Below are 24,015 nucleotides of genomic sequence, written 5' to 3'. Positions count from 1 at the left end.
TTCTCCTGCCTCAGCCTCCCTAGTAGCTGGGACTACAAGTGCCCGCCACCTCACCTGGCTAGTTTTTTGTATTTTTTAGTAGAGACGGGGTTTCACCGTGTTAACCAGGATGGTCTCGATCTCCTGACCTCGTGATCCGCCCGTCTCGGCCTCCCAAAGTGCTGAGATTACAGGCGTGAGCCACCGCGCCCAGCCTGTTTGTAGCCTCTTACACTCATGAGCAGCTCTGTACCGTCTCCTTTCCCAGACATGAGTGTATCTGTGGCTTGATATATCTGTTGCTGTCTCAAGGCTGTGTGGTGTGCTGGCCTCATAGTGGCACCCTGGCGTTGGCCCTTGGTGGGGGGAGTGTGCCTGCCACCCCCTGGTCTCCTGCCCATGCCACCCTTTCTGATCTCTGACCGCTCTCTTGCAGCAACTGACAAACCACATCCGGGAGTCGCTGCCAGCCCTGCGTAGCAAACTGCAGAGCCAGCTACTGTCCCTGGAGAAGGAGGTGGAGGAGTACAAGAACTTCCGGCCTGACGACCCTACACGCAAAACCAAAGCCCTGCTGCAGTACGTACCCCAGCACCCACCCCCACCACCAGCCTGGCTCCTACCTTCCATCAGCCACAGGGCCCCCTAGACTGGGCATCACTCATCACTTGTCCACTCATTCATTCAGCAGACACGTGCTGCAAGCCTTCTGTGTGCCAGGCTCCATCCTAAGCATGGCAGTTGCCCCAGTGGACGGGAGAGGTGTCCATCCCTGCCCCCTGGAGTGCTCAGAATGGGGGGAAGTGGGACGAATGGGACAAAAAATAAGAAAGAAAATGTATAGTGTATTAAATGTCAAATTATGAAAGTGGTGCTAGTGTGGGAGTCGTCGGGAACAGCCTCCTTTAGAAGGGGAGCGTTGGCCAGCCGGGTGCGGTGGCTCACGCCTGTAATCCCAGCACTTTGGGAGGCCAAGGTGGGCGGATCACCTGAGGTCAGGAGTTCGAGACCAGCCTGATCAACATGGTGAAACCCCATCTCTACTAAAATTGCAAAATTAGGCCAGGCGCGGTGGCTTACGCCTGTAATCCCAGCACTTTGGGAGGCCGAGGTGGGCGGATCAGAGGTCAGGAGATCGAGACCATCCTGGCTAACGCGGTGAAACCCCATCTCTACTAAAAAAAAAAACAAAAAATTAGCCAAGCGTGGTGGTGGGCGCCTGTGGTCCCAGCTACTTGGGAGGCTGAGGCAGGAGAATAGCATGAACCCAGGAGGTGGAGCTTGCAGTGAGCCAAGATTGCACCATTGCACTCCAGCCTGGGCATCAGAGCGAGACTCCGTCTCAAAAATAAATAAATAAAAAATAAATAAATAGGCCGGGCGCGGTGGCTCACACCTGTAATCCCAGCACTTTGGGAGGCCGAGGCAGGTGGATCACGAGGTCAGGAGATCGAGACCATCCTGGCTAACACGGTGAAACCCCGTCTCTACTAAAAATACAGAAACATTAGCCAGGTGTGGTGGTGGGCACCTGTAGTCCCAGCTACTCAGGAGGCTGAGGCAGGAGAATGGCGTGAACCCGGGAGGCAGAGCTTGCGGTGAGCCGAGATCGCACCACTGCACTCCAGCCTGGGCGACAGAGTGAGACTCCGTCTCAAATAATAAATAAATAAATAAAATTGCAAAATTAGGCAGGCATGGTGGTGCATGCCTGTAATCCTAGCTACTCAGGAGGCTGAGGCAGGAGAATTGCTTGAACCCGGGAGCAGAGGTTGCGATCAGCCGAGATCACGCCATTGCACTCCAGCCTGGGTGATAGGGCGAGGCTCCATCTCCAAAAAAGAAAAAAAAGAAGGTGAGCGTTGGCCAGGCATGGTGGCTCACGCCTGTAATCCCAGTGTTTTGGGAGGCTGAGGCGGGAGGATCACTTGAGGTCCGGAGTTCAAGACCAGCTTGGCCAACATGGTGAAACCCTGTCTCTTCTGAAAATACAAAAATTAGCCGGGCATGGTGGCATTCTCCTGTAATCCCAGCTACTCAGGAGACTGAGGCAGGAGAATCACTTGAACCCAAGAGGCAGAGGTTTCAGTGAGCTGAGAACACATCACTGCACATCAGCCTGGGCGACAGAGTGAGCCTCTGTCTCAAAAAAAAAAAAAGAAGTTGAATGTCAGGCGAAGACCTGAAGCAGGTGAGGGAGGGAGCCGTGTGGGATGAAGCCGGGCCAGTGCAAAGGTACTAGGGTCGGGCATGTCAGAGGAGGACCGCGTGGCTGGATGGAGTGAGTGAGGGGAAGGAGGTGATGGAGCAGGCTGTGCAGGGCCTTGTGGGGCCTCAGGGAGGACGCTGGCTTTTGCTGTGAGTGAGGTGGGAGCCATGGACGGTTCTGAGCGCGGGAGGGTCAGGGCTGACTCAGGTGCTCACAGGCCCCCCTGGCTGCAGTGGGAGAAGAGACATGGGAGTGAGGGTGGGAGTCAGACCTTGGGTTAGGTCCCTCTCCGGCTTGGGCTCTTAAGATCCACCCCATGACTTGGTTGGTGCAGCTGCCTAGCTGTGAGGTTTGGGAGCAGGTATGCCCCCACAATCCCAAATTCTCACTCAGGGACTCTTCTGCCTCTGACCTTTTGGCTTTGGGCCTATAAGGATCCCTGAGGCACTGGAACAGCTGGACCAGAGCAGGTGACAGGGACTCCTGGGTAGCTCATACTGCAGACGGTACCATGCATGAGGCACTTCCCACAGGGACAGCAGGAGGACACTGCCTCCTCTGGCCATCACAGCCCTGGCATCCCCCTACCCCCTCTGCCAGGTAGCAGTGCATGGTCGTGGCCTCAGGGACCAGAGTCCTTTTATGCTCAGACATCCTTGACACAGCAGATAGTGGCCCTTTGCAGACTTCAAGAGGAGATTCATAGCCGAGCATGGTGGTACATCCCTGTAATTCTAGCTACTCGGGAGGCTGAGGCAGGAGAATCACTTGAACCTGGGAGGTGGATGTTGCAGTGAGCCGAGATCATGCCACTGCACTCCAGCCTGGGTGACAGAGCAAGACTCCGTCTCAAAAAAAAAAAAAACCAAACCAAAACCACAAGATTCAGCCTACTGGACTGAAGGAAGTGTTGTTGTGGAGGATTCGGCCTGAGGGAGGACCTGGGCCCGCTGGGTGACCACAGGCAGGTGACCGGACCTCTCTGAGCCTCATTTTCTGCACCTCTAAAGTGAGGGTCATAGCAGCTGTCATCTCACATGGCCATGGGGATAAACTGGCAGATTACAAGGTGCCTGTAATCCCAGCACATGGGGATGCCAAGGCAGGAGGATTGCTTGAAGCCAGGAGTTTGAGACCAGCCTGAGCAACAAAGTGAGATCCTGTCCCTATGAAATTAAAAAAAAAAAAAAAAAAAAAAATTAGGCTGGGCACGATGGTTCACGCCTGTATTCCCAGCACTTTGAGAGGTCTAAGTGGGTGGATCACTTGAGGTCAGGAGTTCAAGACCACCCTGACCAACATGGTAAAACCCTGTCTCTATGAAAAGAAATACAAAAATTAGCGAGGCTTGGTAGTGGGCACCTGTAGTCCCAGCTACTTGAGAGGCTAAGGCAGGACGATCACTTGAACCTGGGAGGCAGAGGTTGCAGTGAGCCAAGATCACACCACTGCTCTCCAGCCTGAGCAGACAGAGCGAGACTCCAGCTCAAAAATAAATAAGTAAATAAATAAAGTAAAATGCTATTTGTTAAGCCTGTGGCAGGACTGGGCCAGGAAATGCCCGTCACAAACAGTCCCTGTCCCCCGGGGCTTAGCACGTTACGTTATTTGTAACCAGTGCCTTGCAGGGCCCTCCCTGCCCAGGTAGTTTTGACATCACCATGGAGAAGTGCCACTGTTATCTGCGTCCCCTGTCAAGAGCTGGGCCTTCTCGATTTAGCATTTTATCTCAGGGTCCAAGGTCCTCATGCAGATATGAGTGGTCTTTCTCTGTTCGCGCTTTACAAGAGAACGGGAATTACGGTAATAGACATCCCCCAGCCCCTGAATTCTGCACTTGGCTTTTCTCTTCTTGTTAAAGCAAAACCTGGAGCCTTCTGTCTCCACCTGGCGCAGCCCACAGACTGTTCATGTATCCCAATCCCAATGCCCATAGGGGACACCTAGGGGTTTGCTTGTTTTTTTTTTTTTGCATTAACAGATGCCTGTAAGTTCATCTGTGACTGTACAGGCGAGGATTCCTGCAGGGCAGAGACCCCAGCAGAGGGGTTAAGGAACGTACGTACGTGTTTAAAATTGATTTTTTCATTTTATTTTATTTATATATTTGGTGGGTTTTTTTTGTTGATGTTTTTTCCTGAGATGGCGTCTCGCTCTGTCACCCAGGCTGAAGCTCAGTGGCATGATCTCAGCTTACTGCAACCTCCCGGGTTCAAGCAATTATCCTGCCTCAGCCTCCTGAGTAGCTGGGATTACAGGCATGCGCCACCATGCCCAGCGAATTGTTGTATTTTTAGTAGAGATGGGGTTTCCCCATGTTGGCCAGGCTGGTTTCGAACTCCTGACCTCAGGTGATCTGCCCACTTCAGCCTCCCAAAGTGCTGGGATTGTAGGCATGAGCTCCCACACCCGGCCCTCACGTATTTGTTTTTGAAACAGGGTCTTGCCTTGTCGCCCAGGCTAGAGTGCAGTGGTGCAATCCTGGCTCACCACTTGGGCTCAGGTGATCCTCCCACCACAGTCTCCCAGGTAGCTGGGAATAATACAGGTATGCGCCACCATGCCTGGCTAATTTTTGTATTTTTGTAGAGACAAAGTCTCACTATGTTACTAAGAGCACATTCCGAGGTACAAGGGGGCAGGATTAAACCCGAATTCCATGGGGCGCCGACCAGCCAGTCACAATTGTCCAGAATGCTCTGATTGTGCGGCAAGGGTTGGGCCCGTAAATCACCTCCAGGGCCCCCAGGAGGCTGGTGCCCAGGTATGCTTTGTCCCCTGTGGCTGAGAGCAGGTCTCCAGAGTCTCCATCTTTGCCCAAACCCCTCCCCAGTCTGTTGTCTGTCATTAGTTGAGTGCTGTGCCTTTGCCAGCCTTGGTCCTGGTTTGGTCCACAATTCAAATTCTCCATTCCAGGCCATGTGCGGTGGCTCATGCCTGTAATCCCAGCACTTTGGGAGGCCAGGATAGGCAGATCACTTGAGGTCAGGAGATTGAGACAAGCCTGGCCAACATGCCGAAACCCCATTTCTCCTAAAAACACAAAAATCAGCTGGGCGTGGTGGCGGGCACATGCAATCCCAGCTACTGGGGAGGCTGAGGCAGGAGAATCGCTCGAACCCAGGAGGCGGAGGCTGCAGTGAGCTGAGATTGTGCCACTGCACTCCAGCCTGGACGATAGAGCGAGACTCTGTCTCAAAAAAACGAAAACAAAAACAAATTCCCCATTCCAGGTGAAGCATTAATGTAGGCCTTCGTGTGTGTCCTGGAAGGAAATTAAATGTGCGCACCCTTTGCTTCATGTGAGGAAAGAGATTTTGGGAATCTGGGCAGCTTGTGCTTGCCTCTCCCACTTGGGGTATGAAGGGAGACCCCCCTTTCTTTGGCAACCCAGCCTTGGTGGCCCTGGCAGTGGTCACCATTGAGCAGCTCCCCTTTAGGGGCAAATCTCCAGGTACTTCAGTAGATCATGAATTTCGGGGGTGAAACTGATGAGGGGAGACAGCCCAGTACGCTAGGGAGAGCAATTAGGAATGCTTAGGTAAACTAAAACGCAAACAAGATCATCTTACTTTTTTACTATTCACGGTGCCAATAAGCAATGCTGAGAGACTCTTCTTAAGGGCCAGGCCCGATCTAAGCAGTTTACCAAGAAAAGTTTTCTTTTTTTTTTTCCTCTTTTTGAGACAGAGTTTCACTCTGTCTCGCCCAGGCTGGAGTGCAGTGCTACAATCTTGGCTCACTGCATCCTCCGCCGCCCAGGTTCAAGCGGTTCCCCTGCCTCAGCCTCCCAATTAACCAGGACTAGAGGCATGCACCACCACACCTGGCTCATTTTTGTATTTTCAGTAGAGATGGGGTTTCGCCATGTTGTCCAGGCTGGTCTCAAACTCCTGGGCTCAGGTGATCTGCCTGCCTCAGCCTCCCAAAGTGCTGGTATTGTAGGCGTGAGCCACCGTGTCCAGTGTTTTTTTTTTTGTTTGTTGGTTTATTTTTAATAAAATGAGGGTGGTCTCGAACTCCCAAACTAAAGCCCTCCTCTCACCTTCTCACCTCAGCATCCTAAAGTGCTAGTATTACAGGCGTGGGCCAACGTACTCGGCCAAGAAAGCATTTAACTTGTGTGAAACCAGGTGTCTTTGCAGAATCACCATTCGTGGCAGCATTTTTTCTTTTTTTGCGGACACACAAAATAACAGTGCATTTTAGGATCAGTGACTTCTTGGAGGTAATGAGATCTAGAAACATCTTCAGTCCCCACGAAGGAGGTGGATGTTGTTACCCTCAATCCATTTTGGAGATGAGGAATTGGAGGCTTACAGGGACAAAGTCCTGTCCAAGGACTTACATCCCATCAGTGGGGTAGGACCAACCCCAGCAGGCTGGGAGGTGGCGGGAACCTGCAGAAGTACCTGAATTGTGCGGAAGTGGCTACCTTTCCTTCCCAGCATCCTGCAAATCAAGTTGCATCCTGCACATCAGGGCAGAGGTGCTGAGCTTTGACTTCTGAACTCTCCTGTCTTCTGCAAAGTGGGAGGAATAAATGGGCCTTCTTTGATTGAATGGGTGAATAATCGAAACAAGCTTAGCTTGAGCCTGACTCGTAGCCAGCATTTGCCATTGGGAGCTCTTGAATTTGGTTTATTTGTTTTAACATAGACAGAAGACATTTTGCTGCTGAAAAATGGTGAAAGAACAGTAAACCTTGGCTTGACTTGGAACATCATTCCAGAGCAGTGTGGAAACCTCTGCTTTGATGCTTGCTTTTTCCTTTTCCTCATAGGATGGTCCAGCAGTTTGGGGTGGATTTTGAGAAGAGGATCGAGGGCTCAGGAGATCAGGTGGACACGCTGGAGCTCTCCGGGGGCGCCCGAATCAATCGCATCTTCCACGAGCGGTTCCCTTTTGAGCTGGTGAAGGTAGCGCCCCGGGGGCTGGGCCCTCCTGTCTCTGGTCAGGCACCCTCCTGCTGGCCTCCAGCCAGGCCTCCTCCCAGGCAATTAGGTCTCAAGCTCCTACCTCTAGGCCTGAACCTGTGGTGGGCAGGGTGTGGCCTGGATGAGATGTCCCCATGGCCTTCCTTTCCCGACACTGAGCTTTGAGGTTTTGGGTAGAACAATATGAAAACCCCTGTGTTTTTCCTCTGACAAAAGCCAATGTACATTCTTTGCAAAATACATAGAAAATACAGATAAATTTACATGAGAAGATGACCCTAGCGTGTCATTGAAGAATGGAAGAAAATAGGCGTTGGAGCCAGCATGTGCAATATAGCACTCAGCTGATATATACAACATCCTTATGTATGAAACTGAACACGGATGTCTACAAGTGTTTCTTTGTATTTGCAAGGATGTTTGCAAAAATGTCAGCCCTGGGTGCTAGGATTTAGGACTTCTTTTTCCTCTTTTTTTTTTTTTTTGTGATTTGCTTGAAGTTTTATACTGTTTACAATAAGCACATAGCATTTTTTTAATTTTTTTATTAAAAAAAAACAGTAGTTTTTTAAAATCAGAGGAGCAAGATCAAATGCAGTGGCTCACGGCCTGTAATCTGTGGGATGCCAAGGGGGGCTGATCACTTGAACCCAGGAGTTCAAGACCAACCTGGGCAACATGGTGAAACCCCATCTCTACTAAAAATACAAAAATTATCCAGGTGTGGTGGCATGTGCCTATAGTCCCAGCTTCTTGGGAGGCTAAGGTAGGAGAATCACTTGAGCCCAGGAGGCAGAGGATGCAGCAGTGAGCCAAGATCGCACCACCACACTCCAGCCTCAGTGACAGAGCCAGACCCTATCTCAAAAAAAAAAACAAAAGAAAAAAACAGGTGTGGTAGTGCATACTGATAGTCTGAAAAATCTAAGATCACATGAATTTATATTCCCATCAATATAAGGAGAGTGTTGGTTTCATGTCATGCTTTCAGAAACTGGGTTTTAATTAATTTGTTTGTTTTTATTTTTTTTGAGACAGGGTCTTGCTCTTCTACCCAGGCTGGAGTGCAGTGGTGCAATCACAGCTCACTGTAGCTTCGACTTCCTGGGCTCGGATGATCCTCCCACCTCAGCCTCCCAAGTAGCTGGGACTATAGATGTGCACCAGCCCACCTGGCCAATTTTTGTATTTTTAGTAGAGGTGGGGTCTCACTATGTTGCCCAGGCTGGTCTGAAACTCCTGGACTCAAGCCATCTGCCTGCCTTGGCCTCCCAAAGTGCTGAGATTACAGGTGTGAGCCACTGTATCTGGCCAGTTTTCAGTTTTTTTGTAAAATTTTGACGAGTTAAATATTCCGCCTTGTGAATACAGCCGCACGTGGGAGAGAATGTTCCCCAGATGCACGTCTGCCATGGGGGCGCCCCAGGTACCTCCATGCATGTGCTTGATTTCTCTTCTCAGATGGAGTTTGACGAGAAGGACTTACGACGGGAGATCAGCTACGCCATTAAGAACATCCATGGAGTCAGGCAAGTTCCACGAGGAGAGTCACCACCGTCCCTTCCTTTCCGCGGTGCCACCCCCCAGCTAATTGGGTCACCCAAACCTCTGAGCCCCTAATCGTTAGGCCTTAAGAGGGCTCTTGGATGGTTTTCAGTAGCTGCGAGCCCCTCCCTGTGGGTCTCCAAAGGCACGTGAGGGTGGATGTGTCTCAGTCCTGCGTCTGTCGCAGGTTTCAGGGCTGTCCGTGGCTCCTGATGAAACAGGGCTTGGTTCCTGCCCAGTCGGTTGGTGTGAACCTCATGCTAAACTAAGATGCAGATGTGCCTGGGGAGGGGCGGGGCGGCACTGAATCAGGGTTTTGGGAAGCCAGCATGAGTCCCCATCACGGGTTCCTTGTGTGCCTCTTGGGTCCCCTCCTTATTCTAACAAAGGTAGTCGCTGCAGGTGTCTGCCCTTCCATCGCCGTGGGGTCCTTGGGTCACCCTGAGGGTTTCCGGGCAGTGGACTCAGGCGTCCGGCCCCACACATGACGCAGCCTTCGTTCCTTGTTGGGGACCCGGCCAGGGCCGATGAAATTGCTGACCATGCTTTGTTTCTCTCTGACTTATCTCCCCTGCCCCCGGGTCTGGATGGTTTCAGGACTGGGCTTTTCACCCCGGACTTGGCATTCGAGGCCATTGTGAAAAAGCAGGTCGTCAAGCTGAAAGAGCCCTGTCTGAAATGTGTCGACCTGGTTATCCAGGAGCTAATCAATACAGTTAGGCAGTGTACCAGTAAGGTATTGCTCCCTTGGCAGGGTGACTCCTGACCTTGTGGAAACGGGGGTACGGGGGTTTGGTATCAGGCTCCCAGCGCCTCATCGGCCCCCACTGGTGCCTTTTCTCCCCATATCGCTTCGTGTCCGTGAACTTGGCCTCTCCCCAGAGGCTGGGACAGGAGCATGTCGGCCACGGCCCAACGGGAGTGCCAGGCCTCCTGGACTGGCCAGATAGATGCACAGTTGTCCCTGGGACCCTGATACCAAGCCTAGCATGTGTCTGATGAAATTGGGGTTTCACTGGGCTGTTGCTTTGCTGCCTCCTGGGAAGCAGAGAGGGATCCCCCGCGTCAACTGCTGGAGACTGAGCTCCTTGAAGCTCCCTGGCTGTCACCCCTTCTTGACCAATGCCCGGCATTCTCAGACTTCCCTGAAGCCACCAACTTCTCTGTCCCTCAGCTCCGGGAAAGGCCTGAATGCCAGCGACATAATGAGAGCCAGCTGGCCTCCTAAGTGCCCCTGCCACACCCTCCACCCCATGCTGTCCCCCAGGGGCAGCCCATTTTTGGATCCACTCAGTCACAGTGCCTCTATGCGCCCTCGATGAGCCACTGCCTCCATTCGGCAGGACACGCCGGGCTCCCCCAACCCGCTCCAACGCCGCGGGCCTGGTTCCCAGGGCAGCACGCTTTGGCCAAGCAGCTGAAATGCCTCCCAGTGGGCAGTCTGTGCTTGCGCTACCACGGTGTCCCCAGCGCTCCGGGTTGCCAGGGAATTTCTGCTTGAGCCCCTCTGTTCTCAGTCTGGAAAAGCCCACATTTGCTGCTTAAGCTTCTTGGATTAGAAAAGGGAGGGGGAAAACAGCCCAAACAGGTTGGAAAATGCTCATCCTGGAGCCAGGTGTCATGGACATGAACGTTAGAGGCCTCTGCACACCTTGGCTGTCTGTCTGTGCAATGACAACCCCCCGTGGCCCTTCTGTAACTACACCCCAGACCGAGCCCACACCCCCAAACCCCAGACCTCTTTGATCCGAAGCAGCTTCCGGGGCAAATGCGGGCGCAGGCTCCCCCGTGCATGGACTAATCAGATAACTCTGGTTTCTTCTCTTCTCTCTGTCTCCTGTCCTGCGTGTGTGGCCTGCACTGTCCCTGGGTGTCTTTCTGCCTCGTCCTGCCCTCCGCATGACCCAGGACGGGGCTCTTCACCCCCGACATGGCCTTTGAAGCCATTGTGAAAAAACAGATTGTAAAACTCAAAGAGCCGAGTTTGAAGTGTGTTGATCTCGTGGTCTCAGAGCTGGCCACGGTCATTAAAAAGTGTGCCGAGAAGGTAACAGGTTTCGTTCTCACCTCCGCATTTATCCCCTTCCTCCCCCTCCATGTGTTAGTCTCAACCCGAGCATCTGGAAAATTCAGCCTCGGCAGGAACCCCCTTCCCCGTACCAGTTGTCACTTTGAGATGTCGCCACGTTGCATTGGCAGATGGAATGGGGGCAGTGGCATCGCACACGCGTTGTGGCTGCCTGGGGGGCGGTCAACCTTTGATGGTGCCAAACGCATCGAATTTACTAAGCAGTGCCCTTTCCTGGAACCCCTAGAGAAAGGGGTTTCCCAGCCAGCACCAAAACAGCAAAACACAGGAAACACATCATCAGTGTAGCCCTGCGTGTTCTCATGGTCTAGGCCACCCTGAGAGTAACCTTTCCATTTTCCCCAACTCATGGGCTTGACCCAGACTGCAGAAGATGGCACTCCCCTGTGCATGAGGTCTGGTTAAGTTGGTGCTGCAGAGGAAGCGCGGGGAGATGGGTGCATTTGGGGAGTGGGTGCCACAGATACAGCGATCAGGAGTGGTTCTCTGCAAGGAGTTCCCACCGAGGCTGATGGTCCAGATGCCCCCCTTACCATTCTAGAACAGACGCTACTCACTCATGCTGGCGAGGCCCTTCAGGGTTCCTGCTCTCACCCAGTGCTGGGCAGGAGGGGGGTGCCCTGAAGCCCTGGGTGGCAAACATGCCCCAGCTTTTCTGCTTTCATGCCGCCTCCTGCCTCCTGGCCGCTGGCTGGAAAAGCAGCTCTGCTCTCTTGCTCTCTCCGGTCCACAGCGCCCCCACTCTTCTGCTCTTAGCTCCCAGCTGGACTCACTGGGGGCCAGGAGCAAGGTGTGGGCTTGGTGGGCCCCCTCATATCTCATTCCCCACCCCCCTCCACATTTTTTACCTGTGTGGTTCGTGTTGCTTCCCATGCCACGAGGACCCCGCCAACGCGGCCACTCTGCTTGTTCCCCCAGCTCAGTTCCTACCCCCGGTTGCGAGAGGAGACAGAGCGAATCGTCACCACTTACATCCGGGAACGGGAGGGGAGAACCAAGGACCAGGTACTGGCCTTTTGTCTTCTTTATTGGGTATAATTTATATGCAGTAAATGTCAAGTGTACTGTTCTGTGCGTGCTGACAGCTGCATATGGCAAAGTAACCCTCACCTCAATCAAGATACGGAGCGGTTCTATCACCTCCTAAAATCCCTGTCCCTATGCCTCTGTGTAGTCAACCCCTCAAAAACCCACAGGCCAGGCTGGGTGTAGTAACTCACGCCTATAATTCAGCACTTAGGGAGGCTCAGGCAGGAGGACTGCTTGAGCCCAGAAGTTCGAGACCAACCTGGGCAACATAGCAAGACCTTGTCTCTACAAAAACATAAAAAAATTAGCCAGGCATGGTGGCACATGCCTGTGGTCCCAGCTCCTTGGGAGACTGAGGTGGGAGGATCCCTTGAGCCCACAAGATCAAGGCTTCAGTAAGTTATGGTCATGCCATTGCTCTCCAGCCTGGAGAAAGAGCGAGACCCTGTCTCTTAAAATAAAAAGCAGCAAAGGAAATCCCCAGGCCCTGGCCACCACCAGTCCGCTCCCTATCCTATAGTCTTTCCAGTGGACTCCCACAGTGTGAGGCCCATTGGCTCTTGACTCCCTTCCTTTCTCCCTTCTTCCCTCCCTCCTTCCTCTCGGCATCGTGCATTTGGGAGCCAAGCCTGTTGTTTGTTGTATCCGCAGTTTGCTGCTTTGATCACTAAGCAGTCTTCCAGGGAATGGATGGAGCACAGCATGGGCCTCCACTTGCCTGCTGGAGGGAGTTTGGGATGCTTTTTGTGGTGTGTGTGTGTGTTTTGAGACAGAGTTTTGCTCTGTCGTCCAGGCTAGGGTGCAGTGGCACGATCTCGACTCACTGCCACCTCCACTTCCCAGGTTCAAGCGATTCTCATGCCTCAGCCTCCCAAGTGGCCAGGACTACAGGCATATGCCACTACACCCACCTAATTTTTGTATTTTTAGTAGAGACAGATTTTCACCATGTTGGCCAGGCTGGTCTTGAACTCCTAACCTCAGGCAATCTGCCCGCCTCTGCCTCCCAAAGTGCTGGGATTATAGGCATGAGCTACCACACCCAGCCTGCTTTTTCTGTTTCAACATTTAACACTCTCTTGCAAAGGTTTGGAAGCACACACCCGAAGTCTCTGCCTCCCCTGCAGCTGGGACTGTCACCCACGAAGCACTGGGCCATCCTTACACTCTTCCGCAGCCTCAGCCTCCCAGGTAGCTGGGATTACAGGAGTGAGCCATCACGCTTGGATAATTTTTGTATTTTTAGTAGAAATGGGATTTTGCCATGTTGGCCAGGCTGGTCTTGAACTCCCGACCTCAAGTGATCCGCCTGCCTCGGCCCCCCCAAAGTGCTAGGATGACAGGTGTGAGCCACCGCCTCCGGATCTGTTTTGAGTCACTTTCTCTCAGTTGTCCTCTGTGTTCTTTTTACAACTGTTTGTTGAAACTGGAGCTTAATTAAGCCCTTGCTTGTTATGTCACTTTGTTTAAAATGGTCCTTCTCTACTTGCCATTGATGGGGATGAAATCGGCTCATTTATCCTGCAGAGAGGCGCCCAGTTTTGATTTGGCCAATTGCTCCCTCAGGGCACCGGTGCGCCTATGCCTCTAGCTGCTGTAGCTTGGAAATTGTATCAAAAGTCTGGAAGAGTCTGATTCTTTTTGTTGTTACTGTTAGTGAGAATGCTGCTGGCCCTTCCACAGCCCCTGGTGCTTACCTGCCATGCTCCTGGGCGGGATCTGAGAGCACTGGGTTGAGGAGACTCAGGCCTTATTAAACCAGCCACGCTTGCTCCCACAGACGGAGCACCCCTATATTCCAGCAGGCCGACAAGTCTGGGTGCCTTGCCCTGCTTTATTCTCGGAAACTTGAAGGTGCTGTGAGGGGAAGTGACTGGCCCAGAGCCAGGGGAGTCCAGTGAGGAGCATCTGAGCCCCTGCTCCCCAGCAGCCTGGCCTGTTGTGAATGGGAGCCAAGCCAGTGAGCTGCCTGGATCCATGGTTCCCATAGACCAACTTCATCCTGGGCAGAGGACAAGAAACATGAGGGAGGGAGAGTTTCAGCAAGTGCAGTGGACTCGCAAGCCCTGCTCTTTACCTGAGACTTTACCTTTCTAGCTTAAATGTGTGTGTGTGTGTGCGTGTGCACACACGTGTGTGTTTTTAGTGTTCATAGTTGTCCAAATTAGCTTCGCGGTTTCATTGCAGCACTTTGAACATGCCAGGCGCTAAAGACTACAGGGCAGGCGTGGTGACTCACACGTGTAATCCTAACACTTTGGGAGGCCAAGGTGGGCGGATTGCCTGAGCTCAGGAGTTCGAGACCAACCTGGGCAACATGGTGAAAACCCGTCTCTACTAAAATACAAAAAATTAGCCAGGTGGTGCAATGTGTGCCTGTAGTCCCAGCTACTCAGGAGGCTGAGGCAGGAGAATTGCTTGAACCCAGGAGGTGGAGGTTGCAGTGAGCCAAGATTGCGCCATTGCACTCCAGCCTGGGTGACACAGCAAGACTCTGTCTCCGAAAAAGAAAAAGAGATTTTATAAGGCAGTGGCTTGCAGTGGCTCACACCTGAAATCCCAGCACTTTGGGAGGCCGAGGCAGGAGGATCACTTGAGCCTAGGAGTTCAGGACCAGTCTGGGCAACACAGTGAGACCCTGCCTCTACAAAAAAAAAAAAAAAGAAAAGGAAAATCAGCCAGGTGTGGTGGCACATGCCTGTGGCCCCAGCATCTTGGGAGGCTGAGGCAGGGGCGTTGCTTCAGCCCAGGCGTTTGAGGCTATGATTGTTCTACTGCACTCCAGCCTGGGAGACAGAGTAAGTTCTTTTCTCATTAAAAAAAAAAAATCCCAGCACTTTGAGAGGCCAAGGCGGGCGGATCATGAGGTCAGGAGTTCGAGACCAGCCTGGCCAAGTCAGTGAAACCCTGTCTCTACTAAAAATGCATCAATTAGCTGGGCGTGATGGCAGGCACCTGTAATCCCAGTCACTTGGGAGGTTGAGGCAGGAGAATCGCTTGAACCCAGGAGGCAGAGGTTGCAGTGAGCCCAGATCGTGCCACTGCACACCAGCTTGGGCGACAGAGTGAGTCTCGAAGAAAAACAAAAAACAAAAAACTGCACATTATTAAACCCTTGGCAGTTGGGCCTCCTGTCACCCCATTCCACAGGTCAGTAATGTGAGACCCAGGGTCACATGGCCAGTTAGTGGCTCAATCAGGACTCCAGACCTTCGGGACAGTGGCCCTGCCTGTGACTGGCCCATTGGGCTGCCTGGCTGTGCTCTGTGGTCCCAGGCTTTCTTGCCTGTGAGGGTGTGGGGAGTGCGACGCCAGCCCCCGTTCTCCTGTCCGGGAAGCCTCCTGGTTCGCACGCCTTCCCTGCTGGCAAGACCAGGAAATGCTCCTGTCACCACCGCCACTTACCAGGCTTGGCCCTATACTCACAGTGACCCCCGCTTTCCCTCAGATTCTTCTGCTGATCGACATTGAACAGTCCTACATCAACACGAACCACGAGGACTTCATCGGGTTTGCCAAGTAGGTACTTTTGGAGACAGTGGCTGGTCGGGCGGCACCAGTCCTTACTCTCAGATCCAAAGAGGTGATCGAGTTGGGATTCTCTGAGAGGGCGGGGGTCAGACAGTCTCTATCGGGGGTCCTGAGGTGAAGGCAGAGCCACCTGAGAATATCTGGACACTCTTCTGGGCTGATAGTGGTCCACTGTCCCAAACCAACGCGCCTTCTGTGGGGCATCCCTGTGGTTCGTTTCGGGAGAGGGCAGTGCTGTGGTCAGACCTGCAGGGAGAGGGTGAAGCCAGCCAGCTGCTGCACCCCCTCTCCCACAGGACTTGTCAGAGCCTTAAGCGACCAGTGGGCAGCTTTTCCCAGACTCTGCCCCTTCATGGATAGCATCACTGCTCTTTGGGAAGTGCTGCCTGGGGTCTCCCTCGCTTCAAGGCGTACACTGTAGATTTAAACCAGAACTTTCCATGGCACCTAGATGAGGGCCCAGAATGGGGAGCTCTGATTTCAGCAGGATGTCGCTATCAGTGCTAGTGGTCTCCAGCATCACCCGCCGATTCCTTCAGACCCTTGGCACGCCTGGGCCTCACTCAGATTGTTGGGGAGGCTCACGCAGGCCTTCCTGCCTGAGGCGGGCTGGATGGTGCCGCTGATATGCCCTCTCGCGAGGCCCTGTGACAGAGCAGTGGGCAAACCCACACCCAGCTCCCCACCCTCAGAGGAAGGCCCCATGCAGGGAACCAACAGGGACACAGGCCATTACGGCGTAGTGTGCTGGGTGGGACCGTGCGGGGCCTGTGGAGGTCCAGAGGGCGGCTGTTGGGCCTGGCCTTGACGGGCCAGGCAGGCTTCCTAGGGGAGGGCCTCTAGAGCCACATCTCAGGCTATGTGGTTACCGGATAGAACGTTTATTGGTGCACCTGACAAAGCTGATTGAGCATCTCTTCTGTGCTGGGCACCAGGTAGGTGAGGAGAAAGGAGGAAGGCAAAGAAAGGAATGAGGGCCTCATCAGAACCCTCCTAGAGACGAGCCGAGGGCCCTGACTGGACTTCCCCTGCCTGTGGGAGGCAGCCCCCAGCCCTGTGCTCCCGGCCGACGGGTGTGTGTGGGCTCACAGCGCTGGTCCCCATCTTTGGTTTGCTGCTGTTTTCCTCACCTTGATGTCTCTGCTTCTCACACTTCATCCACAGTTCCTTCTCACAATCTCTCCTGTTTTTCCTTTGACCACTCCACTCTTTCCTCTGGATTCCTGGGCCTTCCCACTTACCCCAGCTGTTACTATACTGAGCAGCTGGTGACCTGGTGGGTATTGCCTGCTGTGTGCCTTTGCCCTGGTGTGTGAACGGGTACGCCCTGGCTGGGTGGCCCCAGCCCTGGGTGGGACGTCCCTGGGGCCTGCTGAAGAGCTATGGGATGCTGAAGAGCCAGGGCCAGCGTTGGGCCTCCGGGCCAGGACCTTGACCGCACCAGCTGTAGCCCCTGCTGTGTCAGAGCCTGCAGGCTGGCTGGGGAGGTGGAGTCCTTAAGCAAAGTGTCACAAGGACGATGAGAGTAGGAAGAGAGGGAAGAGAGGGATAGGCTGTGGGAAAGGGGAGCCAGGGATATGGCCTGGAGAGATCTTCCTGAAGAAGTCAGGTGATGCAGGGGGCACCCCAGAGAATTGAACCTAGGGAAGGATGGCTACAAGACCAGGCAGGTGGAGGTAAGAGAGCCAGAGGCCAGGCCCTGTCATCAGGAGGGCCCTGCAGGTCCAGGGGAGGATTCTGGATTTTCCCCCAAGACACCAGGATGCTTCTGATTAGGTCCAGACTCAAGAGAGGGTCCACCTTGTGGGCTACTATTTGAGGAAGCCCTGGCAAGGGTGGGAGCCAGGAGGTCCTTAGGAAAAGCACCTCTGGGGCATCACTGTCACCCAGCCATCACTGTGAAGGTTGGCTCAGCTCAGTGCCACCTCCTTCAGATGATGCTGATCAAAATCCTTCTTGTGCTTGGATGTTCTGGACTTCCCATTACCCTCCAAATAAAATATTATAAACAGGGCCCAGGCCTGGTGCAGTGGCTCATGCCTGTAATCCCAGCACTTTGCAGGAGGCCAAGGTGGGTGGATCGCTGGAGCCCAGGAGTTTGAGACCAGCCTGGGCAACATGGTGAAACCCTGTCTCTATAAAAAAATACAGAAATTAACTGGGCATGATGGTGGTGCGTCATCTCAGCTACTCGGGAGGTTGAGGTGGGAGAATGACCCGAGCCTGGGAAGTCAAGGTAGTGAGTCATGATCACACCAGGGCTCTCCAGCCTGGGTGACAGAGTGAGACTCTGCCTCAAAAATAAATAATAAACAGCCCAGATGAGAAGCCCTATAATAAACTTATTGAATGTTGGGAATAACATTGGATAAAATTCTGCCTTTGTTCTTAGTTTTCCAGCGTTTTCTGATCTAGAAACAGAAGCCTACTTTCTCCCTTATCCTACAACCAACTTACATTTTAAAACAAAACCCCCAAGGTAGTCAGGAAAGGAAAGTGACCAAGCTGATTTGCTTCTCCATATTGCTCTGAAAGTTTCAGCCAAAGCAATAAGAAAAGAAAAGAAAAGAAAATGTGATGGATAAGTAACAGGAGATATACGTTGTTTGCAAGTGATCATATGATTGTCAGAGTAGAAAATATATTAGAACCGCCGGGCGCGGTGGCTCAAGCCTGTAATCCCAGCACTTTGGGAGGCCGAGACGGGCAGATCACAAGGTCAGGAGATCGAGACCATCCTGCCTAATACGGTGAAACCCCGTCTCTACTAAAAAAATACAAAAAAACTAGCTGGGCGAGCTGGCGGGCGCCTGTAGTCCCAGCTACTCGGGAGGCTGAGGCAGGAGAATGGCGTAAACCCGGGAGGCGGAGCTTGCAGTGAACTGAGATCCGGCCACTGCACTCCAGCCTGGGCGACAGACCCAGACTCTGTCTCAAAAAAAAAAGAAAATATATTAGAACCGTAAGGTGGTGGAGTAGGTGTCCACATATAAAATATGGTGGGTTTTGTCTATGCTGGCATGAACTAGCCAGGAAGTAGGATGGATAAAGAAGAAAAGAGATCTGGGATTGTGGCTGCATTGGAACCTTATAGAAACACACCCTGTTGACCTTGCATGTCCTCTAAATTTGGGTCAGGAGTCTTGCAACATACGTGCCATTTCATGGCCAGCAGCTGTCCCACACTCTGATGTCTAGGACTGGATGGCTCTGTGGTTACAGCCACTTACAGGCTGGTGTTGGGATCAAATCATGAGAAGAGTAGGAAGGAAGAGCCGGGTGCAGTGGCTCATGCCAGTAATCCCAGCACTTTGGGAGGTGGAGCCGGGTGGATCCCTTGAGTCTAGGAATTTAAGACCAGCCTAGGCAGCAGAGCGAAACCTCATCTCTACAAAAAATCAAAAATTAGCTGAGCATGGTGGTGGTGTGCACCTTTGGTTCCAGCTACCCGGGAGACTGAGGCAGGGGAATTACTTGAGCCCGGGAGGTCAAGGCTGCAGTGAGCTGTGATTGCGCCACTGCACTCATCTTAGGCAACACCTTCTCACACTTCCTCTTGGAAACTCCAGGATTCTAGTGACATCTGGAAGTAACCAACACTTTAGTAAGTTGGCTGAGCTGAGGGCCTAAGAAGCCTCAGTTGAACCAGATACCTTTTCTTGTTCCGTGTGCCCAGGCCGTTTCCCTTGTGCAGCTCCTTGTGTGCAGGGGGCTTCTCTCTGCCTCTGCCTGTGGCTGCTCACTTGGTCCCCAGGGAAAGAATGGCCATATGTGCCTCTTGCGCTTCTTCCCTCTCAGCATCCTGTCCACATGAACCCTGTCTGTTCTTTGATTTCAGTGCCCAGCAGAGGAGCACGCAGCTGAACAAGAAGAGAGCCATCCCCAATCAGGTAGCACACCCCTCTGCAGCCTGCCACTCTACCCTGGGGGGCGGGAGGACACTAAATGACAGCCCAGCCCCAGTGATGGAGCGCAGCCTGTGGAAAGCGCCCCCACAGCCTCAGTACCAGACCATCTGCTCTCTCAGCCTCTGGAGGCCACTTAGGAATTCATACTTCTGGGAGATGGTCTAAGAGCCGACACTCTGGCAGGGCCTAGTGGGCACATTTTACCCACCCAAAAGACGCTATGTGCCATCCAAGGCCAGGGTTAGAACTTGACTCTTGGCTGGGCATGGTAGCTCACGCCTGTAATGCCAGCATGTTGGGAGGCCAAGGTGGGAGGATCACTTGAGGCTAGGAGTTTGAGACCAGCCTGGGCAACACAGAAAGACCCTGTCTCTACAAATAATATTTTAAAATGAGCTGGGTGTGGTGGCTCATCCCTATCACCCCAGCTACTTAGGAGGCCAAAGCGGGAGGATCACTTGAGCCCAGCAGTTCATGACCATCCAGGGCAACACAATGCGACCTCGTCTTAAAAATTAATAATAGGCCGGGCACAATGGCTCACACCTGTAATTCCAGCACTTTAGGAGACCGAGGCAGGTGGATTGCCTGAGCTCAGGAGTTTGAGACCAGCCTGGCTAACATGGCAAAAACCCCATCTCTACTAAAAATACAAAAATTAGCCGGGCGTGGTGGCGGGTGCCTGTAGTCCCAGCTACTCGGGAGGATGAGGCAGGAGAATGGCGTGAACCCAGGAGGCGGAGCTTGCAGTGAGCTGAGATTGTGCCACTGCACTCCAGCCTGGAAAACAGAGTGAGATTCCATCTCAAAAAAAAAAAAAAAAAAATGAGTTAGAGACCAGCCTGGCCAACATGGTGAAACCCCGTCTCTACTAAAATACAAAAAATTAGCTAGGCATGATGGTGGGTGCCTGTAATCCTAGCTACTCAGTAGACTAAGACAGGAGAATCACTTGGAACCCAGGAGATGGTGGTTATGGTGAGCCGAGATCGCGCCACTGTAATCTGGCCTGGGCAGCCGAGCAAGACTCCATCTCACAAAAAAGAAAAAAAAGAAAACCCATAATCTTTGCAAAATTTCTGCCTATGTCTCTCCCTTCTCCCCATTGGGCAGGGGTGGGGGCGGGGACTCTGCCATGTACCTTGCACGATCTTAGAGCCTACTGGAAGGAGGAACGTAACCATTGCATGATTTATTTTTGCGCTTGCCGTAGGTAATACATATGTTGTTGCTTTTTTGTTTCTTGAGATGATAATGAATTAAATATTAACACCATGAATATGATTAATAGCATGTAATTTTTTTTCTTTTGCTGTTTTTTCCCCTGATCTTCTCTTCTCCTGTTTTTGTGCTTTTCCTGCTTTTTCTTTGTCCCCTTCACGTCCCTTCCATCTCTTTTCCTCTGCCTGCTCTTCCCTGATTCACCCACAACCCTAACTTTGCATATTCAAAGGGGGAGATCCTGGTAAGTACATGCTTAGTGTGGTAGCAAACATTAGAGAATCTAGTGGTGATGGAGACCCCGCCCACCCCTTAACATTCCCTGTTCCCCATCCCCTCCAAATAACAAAAATACTAAAAATCAAGCTAACCTGGAAACCCCATGCCGCAGCTGGCGCTGAACTGCACGTTGCCCTGGGTGTAAGTCGACTCACACAGGCACTAACTGAACCGCCACCCTTGAAGGCGCACTCCTGCAGCCCGTTCCTGGCAGGTTTTCCTGGTTTCCTGTAGGTCAGGGATGGCAAATACTTACACACTGCCCCTGCCTCCCCTCATATCCCTGACTGTGGAAGATCTCACTTAAGCCAGACCAGAATTCATTCTTGGCACTGCCCCTCCTCCTTCTCTCTCCTATGCAGATGTCACTCATGGATCACAGCATATTTTTCCACATGGCAGAAATCTTCCCCTCTTGTGCCCATGGCAGACATGGCTAGTTGATATAGCATTCTTTGCCTTGTGCCACTCCTCTAGCACATGCCCATGGCAGACATTGCTAATCAATCCTGGCATTCTTTCCAAATAAACTTGCCAGCATTCCTGTTCTATAGCAGATGTGGCTAAGTTATCAAGGTATTGTTTTTTTCCCCATATGATACCCTCTTCTCTAGGCATGGCAGGCATGACTAGTCAATCAGGAGCCCCTTTCCTAGATGCTGCCTCTTGTCCTCCAGATAAATTGATGAGACTCTTCTGTTGCATTTATCCCTTTCTCCTATCCTTTGCCTGTGACAGGCAACACTAATTGATCCTAGCACCGTTTCCTGCCACGCTCAGAATTCTCACCACAGTGCTCCAGGTATCTCGTACCAGTCGATTGACATGGCCCCCAAGATGAATCATATTTGCTGTCCGTCCCTGCTGTGGGTAACACCTCCTTCCTTTGTGCAGAGCCCTCAGCTGGGGCTCAGTGTGGGGCGTGAGATGGGCGTGAGACCCAGTCCAACCCAGCCCAGTGGGAAGCAGCCTGCTACTCATATCTGAGAGCTGAGCCCAGTTCAAAGAGCTCGCCTCTAGGCAGCTGGCCTCAGCCTGGCTCTCACACTTGGACAGCACAGTCTGGGCCTCCAGTCCTAGCAGGGGCTCACTTTTGCTGGACATTCTCCCACTGCCAGCCACCAAGGCACTGGTCATCCCTGCCACTGCCCTCTAGCAGGGATCTTCTGGCAATCCCAGGGTCTTACTTGTAGCTGAGCCGATCTTATGCCAGGGCGTTGCTGCTCCCAGGGCCTGGGTGGTGCAGATAGGGCCATGGGTGGGGGCAGTGACGGGAGGAAGTAGTTGGCCTTAGGCTTGTGGTTTTCAGGTTCCTCACGTATTTCCCCTAGTCCCCTTGAATTTGACAGGCCAAGGCCAGGAACCTGCTTCTCCCTTGCCCCCCAGGAGGTTAGGTGTTCCTCTTTTCCTACCAGAGGCCACATAGCCCAGCCCTGTCATGAGTGTGGCCGTGGCCTCTGGGTCTCCCAGCTGTGGTTTCCATCTCTACCCGGGAGACTCGGGGCAGGACCCTCACCCAGGAAAGAGGCTGGAGCAGCCTGCCAGGGGATCCCTGCTCTGCCACCCCCTGCCTGCCCTGCCACCCATGCTGCCCCATGTGCCTGCCTGCCTGTCACTGTGCACCCCAGCCCACGACGGCCTGCAGCCTCTTCTGTCTCTCCCACCCCCACTTCCTTCTAAGCCCAGTCCCACTGGGATGTGTCCCTTGGATGCAAACCTCACATTCTGCTGAGGCCTGGCCCCTCCCTTTTCTCTGGATCACAAGTTGTGCATGGCTAACGGTGCCTGTGTTTGCCACCCACAGCTTGCAGCTCCCTGGGGTGGGATTTTGTCTCTGAACCCATGTGGAGAAGGGCACCTCAGGGCTTCTGCCAGACCTCCTGCCCCGAGGCTCGGTGTGCCATACCCAGCATGGCCCCGATCAGTGTCCTGGCCCTGTCGCCATGGCCATGTACCCCAAAGCGTAGCGTGGGCCCTGTCCTCCAGCTCTGAGCAACACTAAGCCCGGCTGGAGACAGGAGAGCCAGGCCACCGAGGGCTGCGTGGGCACATCCCTCTCCTTGGGATCCGGGCCAGGCCTAGGAGTATGGAGGCCTCACATTTCTCTGGGGGAGCACTAACAGCCTGTCTCCCTGTTTTCCCTCTCCTGGTTGTCATTCAGTCATGGAACCAGGGTCTACTAAGCACTCGTTCTGGGCCCAGCCCTGGGCTGAGACAAGGCAGTGCATCCACCCCGCTCCCAGAATGCCAGGCCTTTGATGCTAACACCAGGACCTCCCGGGCAGACCAGGAAGAGCTCATCACTGCACTCCCAGAGGGGATGCTGTGACCTCACAGGGGCTGCTGGCCTCAGCCCCCTCACCCACCACCAGGCAGCCTGTGAATGGCCAGATGCCAGGGGTCACTGCCTGCTCCATACAACTGGGAGAGTCCTGTCTGCTCATCCCACGGAGGGAGAAGTCTGTACCCTTGGCCTTAACAAGGGGCACCCGGTGGCATCTCATGCCGTCCCCAGCCTGGGCAGTGACTTCTGCATGGTCCAGGGGTCCCTGGGTTCTCTTTAGCCACCTATGTCTTCATGGCCACCTGGGGCTTAGCACTCACATCCAGCCACCAAGGAGCCACTAGAACTGTGGGCCGGTGGCCCTGTTCAGAATGACAGGCCTGGGGTGGGTCGGGGTAGTCCGGGTGAAGCCCCTCCAGAGGACTGCGCCTGACTAGGACAGCATCTGGGCCCCAGACGGGTTCCTGGAGGCCCCACCTCTGGCGCTCCTGTCGTGCCATGCCCTGCCATGCCCTGCCCCAGCGGGTGCACGCTAGCCCTTCGCAGCTGTCCGTGGCCATGCTCAGCCCACCCTTTGTAGCTTGGCCAAGTCTGTCAGCGCCTGGGTCCCAGGCCGCCCTGTGCGTGCCTCTGTGTGCTTCCTGCAGCTCCCAGGGCCCCTGTCCTGAGTGGGGTGGGGGGCTCTGGCCCACACATGCCTCCAGCGGCCAGGGAGCGTGGGAGCACAGCCCCCAGGCTGCCTGCCGTTAGCTGTCAGGTGAGTCCCTGCATAGGCCTGGGTTCTGACCCCCACTCAGATGACACATACAGCCACACGATCCCCATCCATGGGGTCTCCCAGCCCAGAACCCTGATGTGTCAGTAAAAAGGATGACCACCAGGCTTGCAGCCAGCTTGGGACATGAGCCGCACTCCTTCAGTGTCCTTGGGGAGGGCCCCTGGGCTCACACCTTTGACCCTGGCCCTCTGTGTGGACGCCACCCTTGGAACCTTATCTCACGCAA

General features: G+C 53.5%; 1 protein-coding gene across 5 annotated transcripts in view; it reads left to right on the top strand.

Annotated features, from left to right (window-relative positions):
* The window catches only part of DNM2 (dynamin 2), a 111,818-nt gene that overhangs the window by 70,305 nt on the left and 17,498 nt on the right, over positions 1-24,015 (top strand). For 3 of the 5 annotated variants that reach the window (XM_023194201.2, XM_023194196.2, XM_023194199.3), the window contains exons 7-14: positions 416-558; positions 6,972-7,107; positions 8,587-8,654; positions 9,268-9,406; positions 11,678-11,764; positions 15,237-15,307; positions 19,158-19,209; positions 20,681-20,692. In XM_023194201.2, the coding sequence (XP_023049969.1) occupies positions 416-558; positions 6,972-7,107; positions 8,587-8,654; positions 9,268-9,406; positions 11,678-11,764; positions 15,237-15,307; positions 19,158-19,209; positions 20,681-20,692 (708 nt within the window). Of the gene's footprint in view, positions 1-415; positions 559-6,971; positions 7,108-8,586; positions 8,655-9,267; positions 9,407-10,578; positions 10,718-11,677; positions 11,765-15,236; positions 15,308-19,157; positions 19,210-20,680; positions 20,693-24,015 lie in introns of all 5 variants that reach the window. The other 2 variants (XM_023194200.2, XM_023194198.3) reach the window with 1 other exon arrangement.

Source organism: Piliocolobus tephrosceles, chromosome 21 (assembly GCF_002776525.5).
Source record: "Piliocolobus tephrosceles isolate RC106 chromosome 21, ASM277652v3, whole genome shotgun sequence".
In the NCBI taxonomy this organism is placed as follows: domain Eukaryota; kingdom Metazoa; phylum Chordata; class Mammalia; order Primates; family Cercopithecidae; genus Piliocolobus; species Piliocolobus tephrosceles.
The sequence above is the reverse complement of the archived record's forward strand: the minus strand, read 5'-3'. Positions and strand labels throughout refer to the sequence as shown.